The sequence below is a fragment of the Camponotus floridanus genome, unplaced genomic scaffold (genome assembly GCF_003227725.1).
Source record: "Camponotus floridanus strain SB8 unplaced genomic scaffold, Cflo_v7.5 scaffold30, whole genome shotgun sequence".
Taxonomy (NCBI): domain Eukaryota; kingdom Metazoa; phylum Arthropoda; class Insecta; order Hymenoptera; family Formicidae; genus Camponotus; species Camponotus floridanus.
The window spans coordinates 1,594,840-1,620,911 of record NW_020229437.1 but is presented as its reverse complement, the minus strand read 5'-3'; the positions used below and the strand labels follow the sequence as shown (position 1 = coordinate 1,620,911).

The following is a 26,072-nucleotide window of genomic DNA, read 5'->3' as shown; positions in this document are numbered from 1 at the left end:
GCGTTCTCACAAAAAATAGAACAATATTTTTTTGTGGAAACTTTGACACGAAGTACGTTAAGGCGGTCCGATATTGCAGTTCCTTCGGTCTCGCGAGACGCTTAAGTGCTGATGAAACTTTGATTTCAACTTAGCCATATGATTTCCCAAGCCATTAGAGCGAGTGATACTACGTCATGTATGATTAATGCATTTCTAAGAGCTGTTACTTTAATTTAAAAATGTGACTTGAAAAAAAAAGAAAAACCTTTTCAACGTTATCGATAAGAAATGTCGATTAAAAAAAAAACCATTTTATTATGTAAATAAAAATATTTTACTTATTTTTTACTATTTTTTTAAAAGAAGACACAATCCTTTTTTTATTTATTCCAAGATACTAATAAAGATTCTGATATCAGAATTGAATCATATAAATAAATCAAAGCAAATATTTTTATTTTTATTTATTAAGAAGAATATTTCGTAAAATAACTCATTTTTATATTATATATTAGACACTTTGAAATCGTGTATTTCTTCTGTCAGGACAGAATAAATAATAAAACTTTTCTTGCCTATTGATTCATATATTAAAGAAAATAAAAATACGTGACGTAAGATCTCTACGGTTTTATAGTGTCACAGTTTGAAATACAACAACTCAACGTTCGATTACATTATAGTTAAAAGTCTAAGTCTATTTTAATGTATTCAGCTTGTTTCACTGCAAAGCAATTGCACTCGACAGAATATCGATGACGCTTGACGAAGATATTCAGGATTTCACTTCCGCGAGAATATTGAAAAGAATAGAAATTATTAAATCAAGTTTTATGATAATTGTTGTTGCGTAATGAGAAAAACGAAAAGAAAGAAACATTTTTCTTACATAGCTAATTTAATTATATTTACCATTACAATTTAATATGAAAATATAAATACAAGCGGAGTGACATGTCCCTGAATTTTTTCATATGCTATTCCTGTTTTATATATACATATATATGAATTGTGAAATCTAACAAAGATATTTTTATACAAGAAAGAGGTTGTGCAAATATTTCAGCATGCTAACCATGGAGAAATAGAACGGAAAGAAATAGATTAAAGCTTGAATGGTATGAAAGCTTGATGTGAGCGTTGCCTAAGGGGATCTAATGGAGAAATGACTTATTTCCAGCTGTGTAACCCGAACACAAGTCTGTCGTAGGTAGGTCAGCGAGCGTGCAGGGATCTAAAGAACTTCCCACATTATTATATTATCATTGGCTTAACAATCTATTGCCAATATGAAAATTCTGTTAATAATAATACGAAAATTCGACGATGACAATATTTGCATTGATTATTAATAGTGTATGAGAGCTCTCGACTTTATCTTCGCTATGCGACTTTATTGCCTTGCATATATTACGCAATAATTCATTTACTTGAGATCTTGCTCGCACACTGTAAGAGTAAAGCTATACTCATGGAGCTTCGAGTATGACGACGAGGCCACGTTCAGAAAAGAAAGGAAAAAGAAACAGAATCTTGACGTAATCACTTGCTGCTATCTGCTGGGTGTCACCTGTCGATTGGCTACTGCGAGATATGCAAAGATATAATTCTAAATATGACTATCATGATGACATGTTTGAAAGATCATATTGAAGATAATTCAAGAATAATTAAATAAATATATAAATTATATTAATTAATTATAATATAAATTGTAATGATTAATTACATTATAAATTATATTAATTAGTTATAAAAAATAATTAAAGTTTAAATTAATTAATTAAATAAATATATAAAAATTATAGGCGATTTAAATAATTTTCAAATGTATATTTTTTAAATAATTTTTAAATTATTTTTTAAATGTGCCTAAGTAAATTTCTACAAAAAGAATAAAATTTAAAGAATTTGTATTTAACATACAGAGACTTCATTTTCTTACTTTTATAAAAAGTACGCACAATTGTACGCACAATTTACAATATGATTATTTTTAACTTTATGTCACGTTCATAAAGATTCATTTATTTACTGGCGATTGTTTGCCGACTTCAAATATACCTTAAAGTTCTATTTCTGTATTACGCAGTACCATATTCGAGTGCCAAAGCAAAATTTAGAGAATAAGAGCGAGCAAAAGTAAGTTCACGAAATTACGTAACATAGATACATTTTTAACTTAAAATTAGAAAATGCAACTTGTGATCAAATAAAACAAATAAGAACCAAAGTATTTATATAAAAAATCAAGTATGTATAATTTTCTATGAAAAAATGTATTAATTTCATTTAATATTGTTAAAAGTTTTAATTAATTTTATTATAATTATTTGTTTATGTATAATATTAATTATTAAAGTAGGAGTAAAAAGTTTATGTTTTATTTGATGATGATTTGATGGTTTTCTATTATATTCTTATCGCTCTAAAGCAGAATCATAACGTAATAATTTATTTGACACACAAGATTTTAAGAATATTTGATACTTCTAACATCGTACTATCATTATGTGTAAAAAAATTAGATATAACTAACGTACAAATACAGATATAACTAATTAGATATACCTAACGTACAAATTACAGTTATAATATATGATTGTTGCAAACGTATGTTTCCCGTAACGCGAAATATACAAAAAAAAAAAAACAATTATAAAAAAAGTCTAAATGATTAATTATAGCATAAAGGTGTCTTTTTATATGTATGTGCGTGAAAGCAGTATTTAATAATTGTCACGAAAATAGTCATTAAAATAAGGCATTATTTGAGTGTCATTTTTTGAAAGACACACGTGTTCTGAAGACGTAATCGTGACAGAACTATCATGCTTTCAATGTCATTGTTATGGATACAAGTCATGCACATTTCGTGATATTTTTCCATCATTAACTTCATTTTCGAAAAAAAGATTAAAAATGCAATTGAATTTTTTTCACAAACATTGATGATCATTATTTGAAATAAAATATTGTAAAAAACAAGAATATACAAATACTATATGTAACATAAAAATAAAATTCTTTTTTTATAATTTGATAATACGTGCGTCATTACGAGAAGTAATATGACCCTGAAATAATTGCTTCGAATATTATTCATAATTTATATTAACACGCAATGAGATTGTGTTTGTCGAAGCGCTTCATGCGAATAACGCGCAAAGCTCGGAAATATATTCTATCGCGATAATATTAGTTGAAAATCATTTTAAATATCAATCTTATTATATTGGATGATAGAATTATAAATCAATATGACGGAAGAGAAATGACGTAATCAAATTAATTCATGATATGTTATATCTTTCTTAATCTTTTTAACAGAGATCAATAAATTCATGCTCATGATTAAAAAATTAAGTCTGTGCATGTGTCGTTCTTTGCGATTAAAATAAACTAATATTATCGTATTATATATAATTATAAAAATAGAAAGAATTTTGTATAAATTGTAATTCACATATATGGGGTAACAAATCCTGTTGTAATATTGTTGAATGCAAATAAAATTGCGTACGTTGCGTGTATACATTAATCCACATTAAATTGTTAGTAATTGTAGTAATTAACGGCCGCGAGAAAACAGCAGTCGCATTTTATCATACTCGATTTTAAGCAATCATATTTTTCACATTCACTTTGAACACTTGCGCACGTAATTAATGTGCATGAGCAAGCTGACGAATATTTTAGAACTCAAATGTAGAACGTGTACATCTACTAACCCAAATAACACATGACTTTTCTATCTCACCGTGAAATCTGTAAAACTAGAGCAAATTCTTTAAGATTTATTCTTTATATATTGTGTTGCATATGTTGCATATAATGTAATTTAACAATATATAGAATAGAAAAATTATTTATTTTATATGTAATATGTAATTCTTTTAAATAGTGATTATTAAAGCTAAAATTAATAAGGCTATTGATGAATTAATAATGATGATTTAATAAAGCTATTGATGAAACAATTGCCAATTATGTTTATTTAAGAAAATAATGTGTATTATTTAAACATCGTAAACTATTTTGAAAAAAGAATAAAAATAAAATTATTGTATATCAAAATGAAATTACTAGTTTTAACTGCTTAAAACTAGGATAAAGATATTGTTCACAATTATTTTATATTTATACTAAAATAACCAAACAAAATGGTTACACTATTTGCATGTAATAATGATGACGACACATTATGCATTTTGTTTTTTAGTGTGTCATTGTACGTTAGCAGGAAATGTAAATTCCTAGCTTATTTTTTTTTAATACTTTTTTCGTTATTTTCTGTTATAAAAATTTTTTAAATTAAATAGATTTGCAGCAAACTGATGTATCATTAATCTTATTACTATAATAATTTTACAATATAAAAATTTACTTAAATATATATATATTACATCTTTTATACTTATAATAAATAATTAAAATAAAAATATTTAATTTTCATTATTTAAAATAATTACATTACACATTACATTATACATTATTTATCTAAGTAAGAATATATGCAGTAATATATAAGCAATAATAATGTATGTATATGATTGAGAAATATTTTTTTTCTAGTCTTTTATAAATATTTCTTTCAATTATTTATGGAAAAATCTGATTATCATTAAAATTTTGATATTTAAAAACGCTACAACAAGAGAAAATATATTGCCAATAAAGCATCTATAAAGCAACATCCGCAAAATAATTAATGAAGTTTTGATATTAGTCACACAGTTTTGATATATGATAGTCTCTCACATCTGAACATGTATTATGGATAAAATGTTTCTTTCGAATGAATTATATAATTACGCAAAAAATAATTATTAATTATGATTGCAAAATATTAAAGTAGAAAGATTTTCTCATTGAAAATAAAATTACATGAAAGGATTACAAGAATAATGAAAAATAGAATTTCTCCCACATTTTCTGATTTTAAACGATTCATTTAATAAAAATATACTATCACATGAAAAATTACCACTTACTTTATCATATGTTTCATCAAATTTCATCGATTTTCGTTCAAGATAAACTCAAAATAGCAATTATAATCGATTCACTAAATTTCACTCATTTGCAAAACTTTCAGGCAGATGTATTTATTAAATAGCGAAATCCGATATGTAATGGCATTTTTTACATGGCACGTAATTATGTTTATATGACGAATAAAAGTGTCACATAATGTTACATAACGTCAAAATATGTTACATTAATTATATCAAAAGCATGGGATATTATATCAAGAAATTTAAAAACATTTATATAAAATCAATTAAAATGTTTTTAATTATAATTGGTATATTCTTTTGCATAATTTAAATTGTGAATGTGCAACAATTATCTATATAATTTTACTCATATTTCCTCATATATTTGTTTTGATATCTTTTGCATATATAAAAAGCTCTAATATTTAACTAATATTCTAATAAAAATTATAGTTAAGAGCAAAACATATTGTTAATAATATAATTATTGTTATACATCGAATAATAATGTAAATTAATGTTGGGACAAATAATAGAAAGTTTTATAATCATTGTGATAATATAAACATATTGCAAATACTTATTTTCGGTATACTGCTTTCGAGATATGTCTCTGTTGCAAAATATTTCATTTAAAAATATAAAATGATCGTACAATAACAGTCTTGAGAAGATTTCAATAATATGCATAAAAAAATTGCGTTAATTCAAGTATTTATGTTATATTCAATAAATATAGAGTTTTATGTTTTGTTTTTTTTTAATATATTACGTATAAATCGCATATTTCATACATATAAATTATTTATAATAATATACGTAATCCGTACTAAAATATTTTTTGATAAAACTAGGATGTTTTTTTGTGTGTAGACAGAATAAATTTTAAAAATAAAATCTTTCACACAAATTACAAATAAAAATAATCAAGAAACTAAATTCAATTTCTACATGTAATCTATTAAAGAATAAACTAATTACCAACGTACATGTGCACTAAACAGAATTGGTAGCACGTGAAACCAAAATTAGATTTCAGGCTGATGCAGTTTCAATTTCCTAGAATACATTCCACTATTTTCACACTGGGACACATTTTGCTTTAGATATAATTATTTTTGCAAACGGATCCGTACCACACACTACTAGAATAATAATTGAAATATTCTCTAAACGTAATAGACTGGTAGCCGGTCAAATGTACACGCACGATTCTGCCGACGTCGCAGTGACAACTGAAGGCCCATGTATATAATGTATCAAGGCGAGGCCGAAGAGGCCCCACCAAAGTACGTTTGAACCGAAGTCGGAAACACCAGGTGTGTGTCAGACCAGGGAACTCCTGCCGGCAGGTGAGAACGGCCATTCTGATCTTTGGCCAAGGATAATTATTCAACCGGCAAAGATAACCGACGTTCCAGATCCGTTTACATTTTTCAAATAAATATTCGTCATAAAACGGAAGATAGTCTAATAATTATTACATTCTCCAAAAATAAATGCATTTATATTTATAAAATTGCACAAATGAAAAAAAAATTTAAGAGAAAAATGACTTTCCCTTAATAATTTTTTTTGGAAAAATATAATAATAAAGTAACTAATATTTTTGTCATTTGTTCACAAATGTTCTTTAAATTAATAGAGCCCTAATATAATTTAAAGTTTTTTAAGAGAATATTCTTTTTTAGATATGTTCTATTTATATTGTTTTTTTTTTTGCCAAAATTAAAAATATGCAAATAGAATGAACAAATAGAATTTAAATGCATTTGGGAATAGTTATAAAAATTTTTAAAAATTTAGATAAATCTAATATTTTAAAAGGTTATATAATTTGTATAAGAACGACATGAAAACTGAAATGTTTTCAAGCTGATATATTTATTATTTATTCAATGGAATGTCAATAAAAATTTTTTAAAGCTGAGCACCACTGTTATTACTTTCACCGTCACTGAGCGATTCAGACCTGATGGAAGAACTTATGGAAAGTAATAAAAGAGACAAAAAAGAAGGGGTTCTACTACTGGTTCCTGTCTACCTTGAGCGGTGCTCCTTCATTCTATCTTGTTCCTTTCCAAACATTTTTTGTTTTGCTGTTATTTGATTTTTTATTCTGAGCTATCTTTCTTATAATAGTGATTTTTAAATAAACGCTAACGGATTTTGTATAAGATACAAAACAACAAATGCACTTTTTTCATTTATGATTTTTTGACTGATTTCTGATCTACTTCTTTTATTAAAATATATGACAATTTAAATAATATTATTTTATTTTTGTGTGATTATTGTACAAATGAGAAAAATGTGTAATATATTTTATTATATTTCTGATAAAATATGTATCTATCACAATTATGATAGTTATTAGTGTTCCGTTTAAGAATACTCATGTTATTATTTGTTTAAACAAATAAAATAATAATTTTTCATTTAAAGCAAAAATAATATTTTAAGCGCAAGATAAAGTATTCACATGCAATGCATACTGGCTAAAAAAAGACATTTGTGTACTGAACATGTATATCAAAATTTTTATTTATTCATTCAATCAGAAGTATAACGTCAGTTAAATGTAATTCGATTTATGTGGTTGACTCAAATTGAAGATCGATTTTTCACGTACTCATAATAGAGAATATATTAGGAATAGGAATAAATAATATTAAATACTTGGAAGAACAAAAGTTGTAATATTATTTTACTTCAAATAAGAAAACGGAATGAATGAATTATTCCTCACTCCTAAATTATTATTAATTCATTCCATTCTTTTTTAAATAAAATAATTCCAATTTCCTATTCTTCTAATAGTTTTAAATATTTATTTTAAATATTTATTTTTAATGTTTTTTACAGAATATTTAGTTTTTTAATTCATAATGATATAGATATGTAATGTATAAGATACTTCATGAAATTTAAAAAATGCTTCAAAGTCAATATTGCCTTTGATAATCAATACAATGAATATGTCATATTTAATTTTTAGTTTCTAGTACATATTCTTTATAAATATGATATTTAATTTTTGTTGTTTATAAATATCACGTACTATAAATTGAAAAATAATTAAATATCATGCTACGCATATCATAAATATACGTAGCATTTATTATCAAAGATAATATTGTTTTTGAAGTATTTTTTGAGCTTCATAAAGAATATCATAAAGCATATTATGAAGTATTCACGTGTGAAGTATTTACGTGTGAAGTATTTACGTGTTGCATATCTAGCTCATTATAAACTGAAAATTATAAATGAAAACTACTTTTTATCAATTGTAGTTTATACTTATAATATTGCATTTATTATCATTAGGCAATATTGACTTTGAATCATTTTTTAAATTTTATTAAATATTTTATGCATTGCATATCTAGCTAATAATTATGAACTAACAAACTGTTACTGATAAAAACTTTAGTTTCTATTTTACTATAATGTATAATGAGCTAGATATGCAATGCATAAGATACTTTATGAAGGTCAGAATTTGAATTTTATTTCAATATATGAGTTTTTGATCTTAATTTGATGTCATGTTAATTATATGTTTCTGATTGAATAGCTTTAGAGAGATTTAGCATGTTAATTTAATTGATTCTTTTATGAATTATTAAATTCATTTTTTTTTCATTTCCTCATTGCATTGAATGAATAATAAATGTCACAAGTCTCGTCGAAAAGTGCATTCACAGTTTTTCCAACGTCATGTTTCGCAACTTGTTGCGAGGTCGTCAACGAGAACGAGGATGTTCCTCACGCGGCTCATTAGCGTAATAAATTAGTAACTCCGGTTCAACGAGCTCGGAAAAGACAAGAGATAGAACGGAAAAAGTACACCTGAACGAGCATGCGCGCACATAAAAGGAATTTCGTCCCTTGCCCCATACAAAAATGATCACTATTCGAGAATTGGAGATTAGTTTCTGACGTAATGCCATAATGGACTTGATTTTACAGCAGATAATCATAATTTCTTGTTTTAAATTGACAGAAAATTTACAGTAAGATATTTTTTTCTACGAAAGCATCCATTTTCCCAATTTCGTTAAATTATTCAATTATATTAAATGTATGTAAATCGTTTGAAAATTCGAATATGTAATTATTATTAAATTTTATTTTTATATCTAAACTAAATTTTGTTTATAAGATAAAAAAGAAAACAAAATCTTATTGTATTCTTTTTACATATATATGTATATAATTTATAAATTTTATTCATCTTTTAAAATTGTTATAAATTATTCATGAACTTTTCAAATTAGTTTTCGTATGTTTTATAAAATAAACATTTTTTAAACAACAAATTTTTAAAATTTTTCATCAAAAATTAAGACGAAAAAGACATAACTTATCTATATATCAAAAGAAGAATCAGATCTGTCTTTGAAATGAAACTCAAAAAAGATACGCATGATACATGTTTTTGTAATATATCAGCTTTCGTTCTTTTAAAATCAAGGAATTCTCAAAGAAAAAAAACAGATATACATACCTGAAAAGAAAACCTCTCTCTCGAAATCATCTAAGTGGAATATATAGGAGGATTACGTTCGGTTGATTATGATGAAGTCCCATTTTGACTAATGACTGGTGTGGTCCATTTTTAACGCTGACACTAGCATAATGTCGTCATTACTGCTCTCGAGACGAGACGTCAGACACTTCATTATTCACGTCAGTTATGTACACGTAGATTTGCCTTGTATAACTATTGTACACTGCAAAAATTAAAACTTGCGTTAAATGTCGTTGAGCTTCAATTTGTGTGTGTGTGTGTATGGGCTTCAGATTTATATTATTATGTGTTTTTGTTTACATGAAATTTTAACGCGTTTATGTGTATTCCGAAATTAAGAATATTATATCGAAAAACACACATATATGTTTTTTTATAAATATAAAATTAGAGCAAGAGCGTTTTTAAATTCTGATTTTATTTTCTGATTATTATTCTTCTGATTATTATACAAAAAAATCGTATTAAAGTCATAAATCAATAATAAAAAGGATAAATTCCTTATGACATGTATAACCTTTTTTAATTGAGTTTTTTATATTCTATCTTGAAAGATTACAAGTAAACAGAAACTAATAAAATCGTAAATCGATATTCTTTATTTCTCGCACTCAATCATTACATTATATCAAGTTTAAAATAATTTATTTCTTGATCATAATTTGTGTGAGATATTTTATATCAGACATATTAATTATTAATAATAAATCAGTCTTAAGAAATATTTTTAAAACTCGATTTCATAATCAATGATTTTAATTCAATTAAAAGATTAGAGACAAAGACGAAGAGAGAGAAGAGAAGAGAAGAGAAGAGAAGAGAGAGAGAGAGAGAGAGAGAGAGAGAGAGAGAGAAATATTGTTGCATCTGAGCTAATTAATAATGGGCCAATATAATTGTCTTAAAAATATATATTGCATATTTAAAAATGAATAATTATAACAATATATATACACATACAATTGTTCTTTCTTATAATTATAACAAGATGTACGAGTATTAATATATTTGAAAATTTCATGCCACCTTGGTTATTCATACACGGATGATAATTTTACATGCTAATTATTAACAAGGAAAAAGGTCTTTATACATATCAAGCTCACGCACACAACATACATATTGTGTATATTGCATATACATTGTGTAATAACTACGTGCACATATATCTAAAATATTCTTCATTTAAAGAAATGCAACAAAATGAATCGAAATTTCGCGACGTTAAATTGACGAAAGAAACATAGCATATATGAATTAAAAAAGAAAAACTCGAGAAAATAATGTGTAGCAATATAGTTTGTACTTATTTATTCGTCAATTAAGTATATCACATATTAATAAGAATAATTAATGATGAAAATAATGACAAAATTACTTACAACAAACTCGACCGGTAGTTTTGTCCGCGCCTTCTTTCTCATTCTACAATGTCACCAACCGAATATTTGCGTTCGTCACTAGATACTTGTTGGTACTTTTCTAAGGCCAGGTTTACAATAGATAATTTAAGTCTTAAGCCTTAAGAGACTGACCAATCACAGTCAAGTATGAAGAGAATACTCGGCTGTGATTAGTCAATTTCTTTAGGCTTAGAGCTTAAATTATCTATTGCAGATCGGGATTAATGCCAATTTGTATCTAGTGACAAACCTGAATATTTAATTGTAGAATGCACAGTAGCGCGAAATAAAATTAATAAAAATGTGCGGTCGAGCTTGTTGGTAATTAATTTTGTTATTAATTTATCAGTAATAACTAATGAAATTATTACATAATATTATCACATAATATATTAACTACTTGTTAGTAAAATAAAATCATGAAATAAAGTTGTTAAAATAAAGTCATTTTATTATTAATTACTATAATTATTGTGTGTGATGTATTTAATTAATCAAAATTTTATGTATTAATTTATATGTATAAATATCTTATAAAACATTGTGTAATTTACAGTTCATTGGATCCAGACACTTTGTGTTGTGCGTGTGAATATAAAGATGCCAATGGTAAACAACAGAAATTGACATGGGCTAAAACCGATCTAAAATATACTCCATCATTTAATATGGGACCGCAAGATGTTTTACCTTGTATGGTATCTGGTTCACATTTTCAAGAGGAAAAAGAAAGAGTTCTTTGCGCTATGATATGGGGAATGATTCCACCTTGGCACAAGGTGAAAATAGAGCTTTAGTATACAGTTGAATATGTCAACTATTCTATATCAGCTTGTTATTTATCAGCTTCTAACTAATGTTTTTTTTTTCTTTAGGGAGATTACAAGAAACGGTCAGATAAGTTATCCACTCACAATGGTCGTTTGGAGAACATACAAACATCAAAATTATATTCTCCATCATTGCGAAACCGACAAAGATGTATTGTGGTCTGCGAGGGTTTCTATGAATGGAAAGCTGGTACAAATAACAAATCTTCAAAGCAACCATATTACATATATGCAACTCAAGATAAAGGTGTAAAAGCAGATGACCCCACAACATGGAATAATGAATCTTCTGAGCTAGATGGATGGAAAGGTTTTAAAGTATTGAAATTGGCTGGAATATTTGGAACATTTGAAACTGAAGAGGTATACATGCTTTTTTCTATCCTTTATTATATCAGAAATAATTAATATTTAAGATATTTGTAATCAACTGTATTATTATTGTTATAGGGAAAAATCATACATAGCTGTACAATTATTACACGAGAGAGTAATAAGGTTTTGTCCTGGTTGCATCATCGCATGCCAGTATATCTGCAAAATGAGGAAGAATGTCAAGTAAGTATTTGTATAATATCATTATATATCACATTTGTAAAAAAATATGAATTTAAGTATAAGGATATTGTATATTTCTTCTACATTTTTTACATATTTTATAATAATGTATTTTTTTTTTATTAGGCATGGCTAAATAATAATTTGCCGACAGATGTAGTTATCAAAAGATTAAACAACATGATATTAGAAGAACAAGCTTTAAACTGGCATCCAGTATCCACGGTTGTTAATAATGTACTTCATAAAACTCCTGATTGCAGGAAAGAAATAAAACCACAGTAAGTAAAAATCTATAAAAATCTATGAAATTAAAGATAAATCTTTAATGATTTATAAAGCCATATTTTGAGAAATTCCATATATTTTTTAAAAATTATTTTCAACTTGTTTTTAATATTTTATGATAATAGAATTAAACAAATTATTGATTTATTATTATACAGAGAAGAAAAAAAAGATAATCAAAAATCTTTTATGGCTTCATGGCTGTTAAAAGGATCCACTGCTTTAAATAAAAGAAAAAGTATAGATGCTAATAAAAGTATAGATGAAGAAGATGAAAAAAAGGCTTCAAAAATTCAAAAGAAAAATTAAAATTTGTATAAATTGGCATATCCATTTTCAATTTCCGTGGATCATTTGCTTAAATTATATATGTATATATAAAATAATTTATTTCATTCTCAGTATTTTTCAAAAATATATAATCCAATGATCTTAAGAGTGTTGAAAGCAGGTATTTTATTGATTAAACGTAACGAGACGCATATACTACATTTAAATATATTAATTATTAGTTAATAGCTAATTAGTAATTAATAATTAGTTAATTATTAATTTAATATATAATTACTATAAGCCCTTTCCTCAGGAAATACAACTACCTCTCATATAATAATTGTAGTATTTGTATTATGTAATATTTTTCTAATAATTATATTTTTAGAAATTACTCTTAATAAAACATCCTAAATTATAGAAAAAAGGAATTCACATAATAATGAATTAATTTAATTATACTTCCTATTTAATAATAAATATATGCTATAAAAATTCTAATTAAATTTTTTATGGTAAATAATATATATATATATATATATATATATATCTTGCATAATACTCAAAATATTAAAATCTTATATCTCACACACACATTAAAAGAAATATAAATAATTCGAATAATTCCCTCCTACGAACAGTCGTCCAATAGCGATGGAAGTTCGCAGCTGCAAGGTTGGCAACACGAGAGCAGTTGGTGAATTTGCATAGTTAGTGCGTTCGGAATTCGTGGAATAGAGTAGAATTCGAATCGACCAATCAGAAGACAAACAAGTCTTCGCTCCTTCCGTCCTGATTAGTCAATCAAACAATGCTTTATCTCGCGGATACGATCTCTGAACGCACCTTCGCGCGTGCTACATGGACCATAGGTTACGTACGCAAGTGCGTGTCCTCCGCAGAACCGCTCTTTGCGTTGCGCGACTCTTTGTCGTCGTCGTCGCTGTGCTTCCGTGATACGATAACGCGGGGGCTTGTATTTTCACGCCGGCAGGACAATCGGCACGTGACGCGTTAACTCTAGACGACGTTAAATCGAGTGGCAGAAAAGCGAGAGGGATCGGAAAAGTGTGCGCGCGTGTGTGTGTGTTCAACGCGCGCGGCCCAGCCTCTTCGTGACTGCGTGCGTGCGTGCGTGCGTTCGTTGTGCGTGCATCGTGCCTCTACTTCTGCGTCCTGTTAGGGCTTCTGGAAGATCTTGGAGTCGCCAGGATGACCAGCAACGAGCAAACGCGCGAGCAGACGATCAGCAACGTCGAGACTGAGTATCACGAGATCAATTCCAAGAGCGCTTGGCCAATTATCTATCAGGTGAGAGAAGGAACGAGGGTGAAGGAAGGAAGGAAGGAAGCAGGAGGGAGGAGAGAGAGAAAGAGAGAAATGCCTCGACTCTTCCGCTCGACGACGGCTCTTCCGCTGCCATTTCCGACGATTTTAACGGACGACGTTGCCCTTCGATTGACACGTCGATGCCGGTCACCTCGTCGCTCTTTTTCTCTCGCTCCCTTTTTCCCAGTCTCTCTCTGTCTCTCTCTCTCCCTATCACTTTCGCTCTCCGCACGGACTCGTGTCTCGCGTTATCGCTTTTCCGAGATCACCTTTTCCTCGGTAGTATCGTGAAATACTCCCGTTATGTGTATCGGGATTTAGCGACGTAGATATGGAATATCTCTTCGTGTCAAACCGTGGCCGGTCTCGCTCCATTGCTCGCGTGAGAACATCGCCGGTTCGAGAACCGCTAGATCGCATATAAATGGGTAAAATTCCGCGGAAAAAGATCGCAAGATGAGAATATATACTCGCGCAAAAATATGTATATCGTCTACGTATTTTCTCTCTCAACGTTTTATAAAATTGACAATTTCAAATTGACATATCAACACGTGAGCTTGAAAGTTCTATTGATAATAATAAAAACAGATTCCAATTTTTTTTTTGCGTTCCTGTGAGTCTGAAATATACAATATGCTCGATAGAAACAATAGAGAAAATACGTCATTCGATGTTGACACGCGAATTCGCCGAACTCGAAACGACTTCCGCGCCGATATTATTCTGGGACTCGCACGATATTGAAATTCATCATAACCGGATCGATTTATTATAGCGAACTCCCATTACGCCGCATTAAAGACTCCTGTAAAGTTATCTAGATAAAAAAGAATAATGCAAACATTGTAAGTAATTAAAATTCGATCGTGATATATATTGTATAATTTTTTTTAGCAGAACATTATGCCATTGCATTTAGATATATTTTAATATGCATTAGTTGGTCTAGTGAAAATGATAAAATTCGGAAAAGCGATACATATTGATAAGTGATACATATTGACAAGCGGGAAATTGACAACGTATGTCTGTTTATATTCGACGGCGTGATTGTGCTCGCCAAGGTCAAGAGTTTCCAACTCGGAAATATGTATATAGTTCTAGTATTATATGTATTTAGCGAACACACGCAATTTCTCCGAAGCAAAGCGTGAGAAATTCGATGATGCATGATACACTCGAATGTTATAATTATTTCTTTGAAAGTTTTATCTTCCTTAATATCTTACTGATTTCCTGTAGTCTCAATGAATTTTATCTCACATGATATAATTTTTATCTGTGTCAGAAGAGTTATTCTTTATCAAAATAATCTCGTATATAAATTAGCATATTAATATATGTATGTGTATAATGACAGATGTATTATAAAATATAATGCTGTAAGATAAAAACGCAAAATTTAATATCATTAATGTATGTATAGAAAGAGTGTTATAATAGAAGTTCAACATTTTTTTTATTGCTTATTTCAATACAATGTGTTTGATTTATATGATTTATAATCAGTTATTTGATGCTATTTGCAAATTTGTGAATGATTTTTATTTACTTCACTTTGTAATTACATATTTTGGAGCAATTATTATAGTAGTAAAAAATTATATTATCTTAAGTTTGTATTATTTAAATTTATTTAGCAATGGTAAATGTACATTGAAGATTCAAATTAATAGCAAACTTTGAAATTTCAGAAAAATATGTAGAAATATACATAGAAATCTGTTACGCATTCACAAGCATTAGATTAAAATGTTGATCCACCTCTATTATATATATTATACACATTTATATTACTTATTATATATATACACACACACACACAATACTATGAAACATTTTTATAGATTTATTTGTAAAATAGCGGGAGATTACTTCTTTATATGTGCTTTACTTAATTTATTATTAATCACATGTGACTTCTAACATTTTCCAGCATATACGTAACGAATGTGCAAATTATGAGTACACATGCAATGAATCAAAAAAACCACAGAACAAAAACTTGAATCGCTACAGGGATGTGGCACCATATGATCACTCTAGAATTATTCTTCAAAGAGGTGTATGCGACTACATTCATGCCAATCTCATATCAGTAAATATTAAATTATATAAGAAATCTAATTTGTATAAATGGCCGACAAATGATAACGTAATGTAAATGTATTGTACCATTTGTATGTTAGATGGATCGTGCTCATAGGCAATATATCCTGACACAAGGACCCTTACCAAATACTGCTGGACACTTTTGGCTAATGGTATGGGAGCAAAATAGTAGGGCTGTATTGATGTTAAATAAGATAATTGAAAAGAATCAAGTCAAATGCCATCAATATTGGCCTCTGGATTCACATGAACCTACTATGACATTTGAAGATGTCGGTTTAAAAGTGGATTATGTCAGCAAAAACGAATCGTCAGATTACACTACTAGAACATTATGGTAAAAACAGATACATGTACATCATAAATTACATCATTCTCATCAAGCTTTGCTTTATAATTGACAATCACCCTTAATTTTCCTGTAAGCATAATTATAATGTTTTCAATGTTTTCTAACTTATGTACAGTATAACGGACTTGGAAACTAACGATAGTAGAGAAGTCTTACATTTTCATTATACTACTTGGCCAGACTTTGGAGTACCACAATGTCCAACGGCCTTTTTACGTTTCTTGGCAGACGTTAGGCAATCAGGAGCATTAGATCAAAATGTTGGTCCACCCATCATCCATTGTTCCGCAGGAATAGGAAGATCGGGAACATTATGCTTGGTTGATACATGCTTAGTACTGGTATGTTAAATACAGCAAACATTTTCTGATCTGAAACAAATTATTTTAATCTATTGTTAATCTACTAACTACTTGATTACAGATCGAGAAAAACGGTTTAAATGCTGTGAATGTGCGCGAGGTATTATTGGAAATGAGACGGTCTCGTATGGGTCTGATACAAACGCCAGAACAATTACGTTTCTCGTATGCTGCTATCATTGAGGGAGCGAAACAGTCGCCACTAGGCAATGCGGTAAATAATTCATAGCAGTAGTGATAATATTTATTAATCTATGCTTTATTTCTTGTAAAACATATGATTTCATTAAATAATACTTTTTAAGTAAAAGGCTATTTCAACAATAATCCGGTTAAATCACTGTAATCAAATTTAATCACCGACGTTCTTACGAAATTATCTATTACAGAATATTGAAAACAACGAGGTATTAAAGAATTATTATGAGGAGGTAAATAATAAAAATAATTCCTCATTAGAAAAAGATGACGAACCTCCTCCTTTACCACCAAGAACAGAATCTTTGACACGTAGTATGATGGCAGATACAAGTCCGGATGTATCGAGTGGTACTTTTATCTTCTACTTTTTCACTGTACAAAATTTTTTTTATATCAATAATGGCTTTAATGTTAATTACAGATGAATCAAGTGCACCACCTGATAAGCCATTACCGAATGAACCACCGAATCACGCAGAATTGCCTACAGATACGAAATCTATAAATTATACAAATGAACAAAGCACAGACAATGTCACAATATGTGAAGAAATCTCTGCCAGCGATACTGATAATTCTTTCCAGACAAATAGTCCTCCGTCCAATTCAGATGCGTGAGTAATAAACACGAATTATTTAAATATTTAATTTATTATAAGATACTCACAAATTTTGTTCTTTGAACAGAAAAGGGGAAGTACGTCGGCGCAATCGGGAAAAAAACGAACGATTAGCAGCGCAAGTGCGCGAGATGAAACGCCGACAAAAGGAAACAGAAGAATGGCAGAAGCTCAAGAGGTCATTATTTACGCCCCTTACAATAGGCATAGGAATTGGGATCGGTGGGGGTATCGTAGCGCTGTATTATTATCTGTACATGCGTAGTTAGATCTACCGCATTTAAAAGTGTCGTACGTACGTACGTGCGAATTTTCAATATTTGAATGACTTAGATAATCGAAAAAGGTTATTCTTAATACGCGATATTCTAATGCAAGATTAAATTAGGTTTAGTTTTTCGTAATCTGATCTTGACTAAAATATCTAAGAATAATCTTCGGAAGAAAAGTGTTCGGTATCGTACGACCCGCAGTATAATCGAGCATTGCAAACAGCTATATGCAAACAATGTTGTTTCCATTATATTGCAAACAATGTTGTTTCCATTATCGAAATAAGCAAAGAAAGAAAACGATAAGAAAAACAGAACATTGCTAAGAAGTATAATCAAGGTAGTATATTGTTAGAGTACGCTGCTTGTACGCTCGAACAATAATAATTGCAGAATCAGAAATCGACGAAGGCAGGAAAAAAGTGGACTTTCGATTTGTATTTTTATATTGTGATTTACTCGAGAAGTACCTAGAATGTTAGGCTGTATCATATGTTCTTCTCACAATTTTTTTGAAAACTCTTGAAACTGCTACTATCAATGAGCAAGTAGTTTATTTGACACGTGCTTACAAAAACGTTATAATGAAAGAATAAGAAGTACATAGGAAATTATTAGCTTCCTTCGTGTTTTTTTTTTGTAATTCTTGTAGATATATATTTGTCTAGATTTATCTTAATTATACAATCAACCATATAATTATGATTAAATCCCCAAATCTTATATAGGCTTCTTATTCACATTATAACGATAAGCTCATGTGTTACATATAGCCATATTCGATAAGAATTATGGTTATATGAAATTAAAATGAAAAGTCAGTTTTAATTTAAAAGACTACATTATATATTTTGGAAGATGATTTTGATTTTGTCAATTTCCGTAAATAATTCATGAATGCACATTTCTATATTGATATCCGATATTTTCCTTGTAATTTAATTAACATAACAATCGGTAACTAAGTAAAGCGCAGATCATATTTCTGTGATTTTTAATGAATCGTTTCTAAATATATAAATTAGGCTTACTATTAATAATGTATTTCAAGATATCAAACAAAATTACTTTAATTTATAATCTAAAATGAACTGAGATTTCCAAATGATTTTAAACTTATATTTTTAAATTACAAAATTTATGAATTTATGAATACAAAAAATAATTAATTACTTATAATGATAAATTCATAATTTAGTATTAAAAATATGGATTTAATTGATTTGGAAATATATATCTTTTAATTTCTTTAAAAAGATTTAATATCAATGTACTGTAATAATAGGTATAGAAAGAAATTGTTAAAAAGTTTTATTCTAGTTCTATATAGATGAATGTCTTTTTAATTACTTATCAATTGAAATAGATTCTATTATGCCTTATATCAAAAATATTCATAAAAAAGTTTAGATTTTATATATATTATATTGACACCTTATAAACTGGTGTTTCAAAGATGTTTTTCACTTACTACTGGTAATCTCACTTGAATTTTTTATTGTTGGGCTATGAGTAAGATATATTTTTCTTATTTGCGATCTTTTTATTTTTCTTTTTTGTTATAACAGAGATTTTATATTTATATTTTGTAAATTATGATCTGGGATATTATGCATTTGATCCAATTCATGTTAGAGCTTGCTATTTATATGAATCCTATTATTTTACATAGCAATATAGAATTATGAAAACAATTATTTTACTCTGTAACAAGACATTCCTAATATATTAGTTTTAAATTTTTCTTACATTTTTAAATGAAATGATATTCTGGACTTTAGATACATTAGAATCATGTGAAAAAATTAAGACATCTCTTTTATCAAAAAAAAGCTTCTCGTTATCATGTCCGATTATTATTTATTTATTTTTATTGTTAATTGATTAATAAAGTAGAAAAAAGATTCTGTCAGAAATTCCGAAATTATAAGAATGATAAATCATACATTGGTAGCAGCAAATGAATAGACGCGAGAACTCTGTATACAGCAAAGTGTAATTTCCAAGAAATATTAATGATTTCTGTATTATAGATTCTTGCTTTTAATTCTTTAAATCGAACCGTTCTCATGTATTCTATTTCAATATTCATATTTCGCTCAGAAAATTCGATAATGAAATTACATTAAATGTTAGAGAAACAGGGAAAAGTTTTAAGCAAAAATCTTAGAAAATGTGTATTTCAGCTCATCGCCCAATAGCATATATTACAAACTGTACATTGGGCGTTGGATAAAGACTGAGTATGTCTAATGACTTCTAGGAAGATGGAAGGAGGAAGTAAAGGAACGGTAAAATAATGAGAATAACAGTAAAATAACGAGAGCCCGCGTATTCTTATAAGTCGAGCTTTTATATAGATCATCTTGAGAGAAAGACTTGTCAGATCGTGTTCCACCCAAAGATGAAGCGTAATGAGAGAAGCGTGTATAGTCGGTACGTCATGATAAAACGTGCGTCACCCAAAGCGTATTTTCTACTTTTGTACGTTACTGCCGTTGGAACACGATCTCCCAACGAGGTTTTAAACACGTCGGATTTGCGTATATTGACGTGCTCTTCGCGTGATTATGGAACGGTACACGGCAAAAAAGAAAAAGAAAGAAAAAGTTGAAATAGAAGACGGAAGAAAACAAACGAGCAAAAGTACTCCACGCGGAACTCGAGGGGATATGCAGTATTTTTTATTGTCAACAACACATTTTAACTTTACGCACCTACAATATATTATTGTTATCTAATTTTCTCGAGATATTATTTATGTAACTATATATATATATATATATATATAAAACTGCAATCTCTCCTTCTCATTTTCTATCTCTCTCTCTGCGGCGATGCGATCAAGCAGTTAACGGCGCAATTAATCGTCATCGCGTTATTGAGAACAATGGCATGGGAAAACCTTTTGACCGCTCTATGACATCTTCGAGTCGAATTGAAATGTAATTTCGAAGATGACATTTCTGCGATTCCGAAATTCGCATTTATTCCATTGCCGTTTTATGCTCGAGAAAGAGCGGAGAAGTACGATCATAGACATTCATCTCCCTGGTTGTTGACGATCGCGCGAAGCTTCCGAAAGTGAGACATACGCTCACGAAAGTTCACAGATCATGAAGACACGGTGCTAATTAAAAGTTCCAAAACTGATCATGTGCGCTCCGAAGTGCATGCTTGTGTGTGCTATGTGTGTCTGTATGTATGTATGTATGTACGTATGTATGCATATGTGTATATGTATGTATGTATGTATGGATATGAGAAACAGGAAACGCGTGCATGAGAGAATAAATGCGTAGGAGGATGGGAGCGGTCGTCGATGTTGATCGTGCAACTCAAGCATTATTTGAGAAAATTGTGAGCGCAATTTTAGCACATTATTATTGGAAATTGATTTCTCTGATATAAAATATTTTCAGACATATACAATAATATATATATCTTTTCTGTCTTTATTATATAATTCTATTAATTTTGTAATTTTTACAAAAAGAAAGAAATGTTATCTTTTTAATTAATTCCCTAATTATTAGGGGTATGTATATATTTTTTTTACGCGTGATATAATCTATTATTAGTCTCTAAAAGCGTCTGACTGAGCTTCGCAATCAGCATCGGGCAAGACGAAAGAATAGATCCAGCGACACATTCTTTTATATTACTCGTCGTGTACAATAGACATAACGTTATACATACAAACAAAACACAGAAACATAGCTAAGTGCCTACTCGTACAAACAAGGGGAAGAAAGTGAAATCATAGCGATCGGTAAATAATGTAACAGAATCGATCTTTCCCCTTTTTGAAAGAGCATAGTCACCGTGGAGAAGCGAATCTTTCTTAATATATATCTGACAATATATAAGTAGATAATTATCTAGTAAATTTATCAGATCGTATGATTTATTCGAAATGGTATTTTTTCGGTATTCTCATTATATTTTAAGTTAGATAATATTAAGATATTGTATACTTTTTTCAATTTTCCCTATTCTTTTACATATATACTCTTTATAAATTGAATATAGTTTTTATAAATTGTATAGCTTTTTTGTAATCAAGAATATAGGCCTTTTGTAAATTTATTTTTTAATCGAAAAATTTAACACTAGTACGAAACCATTCTAATAAGAATGCAGGTCTTATTAGTTTCTCACTACATTTTATCTTAAATTAAATACATTAACCTTTCATGAGATGTAGATCAAGGAAAAAGGCCATTTCGAATGAATCAATTTATCATAATTTCCGGATTGCCGAGCGATCGTGCTTCAGGGTATATATATATGTATAAAATACGCGAGCGACGATTCCGAGCTTATTTATCTCGAATAGAAGTCTATGTTAGAAATCGATTAAGCGCGTTCGATCCTGCGCGAAAAAATTGAAGCTCCTGAAACTTTTGTCTCTTCAATTTAAAGCAATATACATGGATCATGATGATATCGAACAATTATGATTCGTTCGATCGATACGCTTGGCAGCCGGATTAATACTAATGGTAAGAATCGAGTGTATGCATTAGGCAGATGTAAGAATGGTAAGACAGGGAAAATTAACGAACTTTGATTCTCTCTCTTAGAAGCGCATCAGCTAGAACATACATTTTGTAGATCACGCGATGTCTTTTAGTCTACGTTATATACAACGGGGCCTTTTTACAGTTATACACTGACGATTATCCATCGTCGAAATGCGAAAAGACATGAATTTACCTCAAGATGAAAAATAGATAATTGTATGTAAACTGTGCTTCAAAAGATTGAGACAAAAGTATGTGAGAGTAAAAAGAGCTGGACTTATTCGATTAATCGGCTGTTGAGAAATTAGGCACTTTATAAAAAATAAATGATTGTATTTTTCTATAATTTTTAAAATTTTATCAAATATTGCAAGAATGAAAGAAAATAAAAAATTCCAAAAAGAATAAAAAATTCTAAAAGTTCTAAAATTTCATAGGAAAATATGAACTATAAGAATGTAAAAACCATATATTCATATCCTTATTACACTTTTATATACATTAAAAATATTTTGAAGCTCTAAGAAACAGCCGAATAATCGTATAGCGTCGGTGAGGATAACATTCCTCTCTAGCCCATTCTGCATCCTGCAATTCGTATTGTAGTTAATTACATTTACGGTGTATCGTTGTAGGACTGTAGCGTCGAATGGTATTTTATGTATAGAAAATTGGATACGCACAGTAAAAGAAGGAAAATGGAAATTGGAAGCGTATTTAAGAGAAAGAACTGGGCGAAGAAAAAAATATAGTATACGTGAAGAGAGAAGCGAATATGCAACGACGGAGAAAAATTGTCACAATTGATGAATCGTAATTTAATTATCAGCAAAAGAAACATCAAAGAAATTTTACTGACCATTAACTTTATTATTGTTTTTAATAATATAAATTTTTCATAATTTAATCTTGTCAGAGCTAACGATGGCACTCGTCATGAGTGAACGTGTTTATCGAGAAACCTAATTGTCGAATATAATTTTTCTATCTGATTCTATTTGATTCTAATAGAATCTATTCGTACACTTAATTAGCCAACATGATGAACTAATCTTTTTGTGATATCAGATCGCTCTCTCTATCGTTCCGCTCCTTCGCCCGAGTTTTAGAAGGAACAACAACTTAAACTGATAGGCACTGAATGATTACGAAAGACTTGCATGCAATAAAACATTTATACGGAAATAATAGAATGGTAAGATCGATGATCTCGCCAACATATATATGTATCGGATCGAAATGATCGTCTTTTATAAGACACTTGACAGATATTTCACGCAACCGGAGCAGATTAGCATTATGAGAATAGAATTTTTCGCATTGTAGATTTCATATCCTAATTTTTAATTACGAGACGGAAATACGTAATTCTTACAATGTTGTCATCGTAAATTTATTTTCGCAAAACATATTTTCTCTCTGTGGACAGTTCGGATTCATGTACTATGGATTCAGGTAATACAGATGTTTTTTACAAACCATCGATGCAACTGTAGTGGATCCCAGACATGAAAAGACATTTCAAATTATTTAACCCGATACTTTTTTGATTTTTATATTTGGTTCCACATAGAAAGAGGTAGTTTATTTGATTAAGACTATGGTGTGCAGTGAAATTATTAATTATTTGTTAAATCAAGAGGGGAGATTTTATTTTAAACTTTTTTAATTTTTAGTCAGGCGATTTTTTATCAAAAAATGTCATGCTTATCAGAAGTCGCAAAAAAATCTTAATTCCTTATTAATAAAAATTAAAACATATTTTATATATATTTCATATATTTATATATATTTGTATCTATATGTTATATTTTATTCATTAGCAATGTATTCGCTTTTTTATTTCGAGGATTGATGACTCCTGGTATGCATTAGTTTTTACATTATAATTTCAACTATCGTCAACAATAATAGTTGTACTAATATCAGTATAATTATTTGAATCTCTCGAATAACACTTTGGATTAAACACAAATATCATTTTCAAGAATATAGAGATGCTGATATCTGATGATAGTACATCTATTGTTGATGTTTTCCTCCATCGATTAAATCGTTTATTCCGAAAATTGTGTAAATATAATATTAAAAAATTATTTTATTATAAATTTTATTTTAAAATCGTCACATTTTGATAAAATTTGCAATTTTACAGAATTTTATGAAATTATATCATTTTCGAAATAAACGGTTTGTGACCTTAATCCTATCCTATCTCGTAATCTCGAATCTACCCCAATTAATCACATAAACCCCAGAATATTTTACATAGACGTCCAGCGATGCGAATCGTACTCTATATATTAAAATTATTATTTGGCGGAAGTATTTCAATCCTTATCATCTGTCGTCTCGTACTTAGCCTTTTCCGTCCAATCGAAGCCTAGAAAGATCCTTATCTGATGATTTCTTTCAGATCAAAAAGCGAAACTACGGAAAGTGGCGAATCTGTACATGAGGAGGCCGAGTCCACGATCTAAATCGAAAGAACGAAAGATAATCACAATAATTCTCCGTTTTGTGCCTTGTCACATTTTAAAGGGAACCACGGGAAGACACGGGAATCTGTTTTAATACAGTGACACAATGCTTGACAGAAAAATAAATCAGATTATTTGCTACATAAAAACAACACGATGTACGTGTATTTGTTTCGTGTCGAATTCTCGAGTCCTAAATTATAAATTCAAGGGCGAGCAACTCCCACAATTTTTATCCTCTTCCAGTCTTTGCAATCTTGCGCGCACACAAAAGCTGAAAATAAAGAAATTTTATGAAACTTATGAAATTGTGCAGATAGTTTATTTTAACATATATTTGCAGATAATTTATTTTAATATAATACCTTAAATATTAGAATGCATTAAATATTAAATATTAATCTACTATAAAAAAAGAGAAATTTTTAAAATCAAGAATTTTTAAAAAATAAAAATTGGATAATACAAATGCATTCATTAAATTATATAATTTAATTTCTTAAAGAAATATATTTTATTAAGAAATATGATAATTAATGAGAAAAAATAAATCACCAAAAAATTACTACTGTTACTTACTACTGTTCACTACATTTTTTTATATTAATAAAAATTGCATTTTTCATTGTACTATTATTACAAGTTGGATGTCTTTTTCTTTATTTGAATAATGATTCATTATGATTCACTATATTGATGCGAACAAGATTAAATTTTCACATGTGCAATGATGTGTGTAACAATGTGTAACAATGTGTAACATCGCGTAGTGTTCTACAGAGTTCTCTGTTATGTCATACATCACGTGAAGAACAGTCTAAAAACAGTCACATCTTACACAACGAATTGTTTTGCAAGAATCTATTTTGTATAATAATAAAATACACTAGAATTTATTCTTCTTATTTTTCGTTTAAAATTAGCAATAATAAATATATAAATAA

The 26,072-nt window shown here is 28.8% G+C and overlaps 2 protein-coding genes across 3 annotated transcripts; both read left to right on the top strand.

Annotated features, from left to right (window-relative positions):
• The first annotated feature begins 11,162 nt into the window (after nucleotides 1-11,162).
• On the top strand, nucleotides 11,163-12,942 carry LOC105259116 (embryonic stem cell-specific 5-hydroxymethylcytosine-binding protein). The gene is made up of 6 exons (XM_011270855.3): nucleotides 11,163-11,243; nucleotides 11,479-11,701; nucleotides 11,798-12,115; nucleotides 12,203-12,310; nucleotides 12,437-12,591; nucleotides 12,757-12,942. The coding sequence occupies exons 1-6, from the start codon at nucleotides 11,224-11,226 to the stop codon at nucleotides 12,905-12,907; spliced, it is 975 nt and encodes a 324-aa protein (XP_011269157.1). The 5' UTR covers nucleotides 11,163-11,223; the 3' UTR covers nucleotides 12,908-12,942.
• A 786-nt stretch (nucleotides 12,943-13,728) lies between these two features.
• On the top strand, nucleotides 13,729-25,425 carry LOC105259117 (tyrosine-protein phosphatase non-receptor type 1). Of its 2 annotated transcripts, XM_011270857.3 has the most exons (9): nucleotides 13,730-14,182; nucleotides 16,140-16,301; nucleotides 16,393-16,652; nucleotides 16,783-17,008; nucleotides 17,091-17,243; nucleotides 17,419-17,578; nucleotides 17,652-17,844; nucleotides 17,918-18,028; nucleotides 25,065-25,425. In XM_011270857.3, the coding sequence occupies exons 1-9, from the start codon at nucleotides 14,084-14,086 to the stop codon at nucleotides 25,126-25,128; spliced, it is 1,428 nt and encodes a 475-aa protein (XP_011269159.1). In that variant the 5' UTR covers nucleotides 13,730-14,083; the 3' UTR covers nucleotides 25,129-25,425. The 2 variants fall into 2 exon arrangements, with proteins under 2 accessions (XP_011269158.1, XP_011269159.1); XM_011270856.3 differs by lacking the exon at nucleotides 25,065-25,425 and having other exon boundaries at nucleotides 13,729-14,182; nucleotides 17,918-19,143.
• Nucleotides 25,426-26,072: the final 647 nt, after the last annotated feature.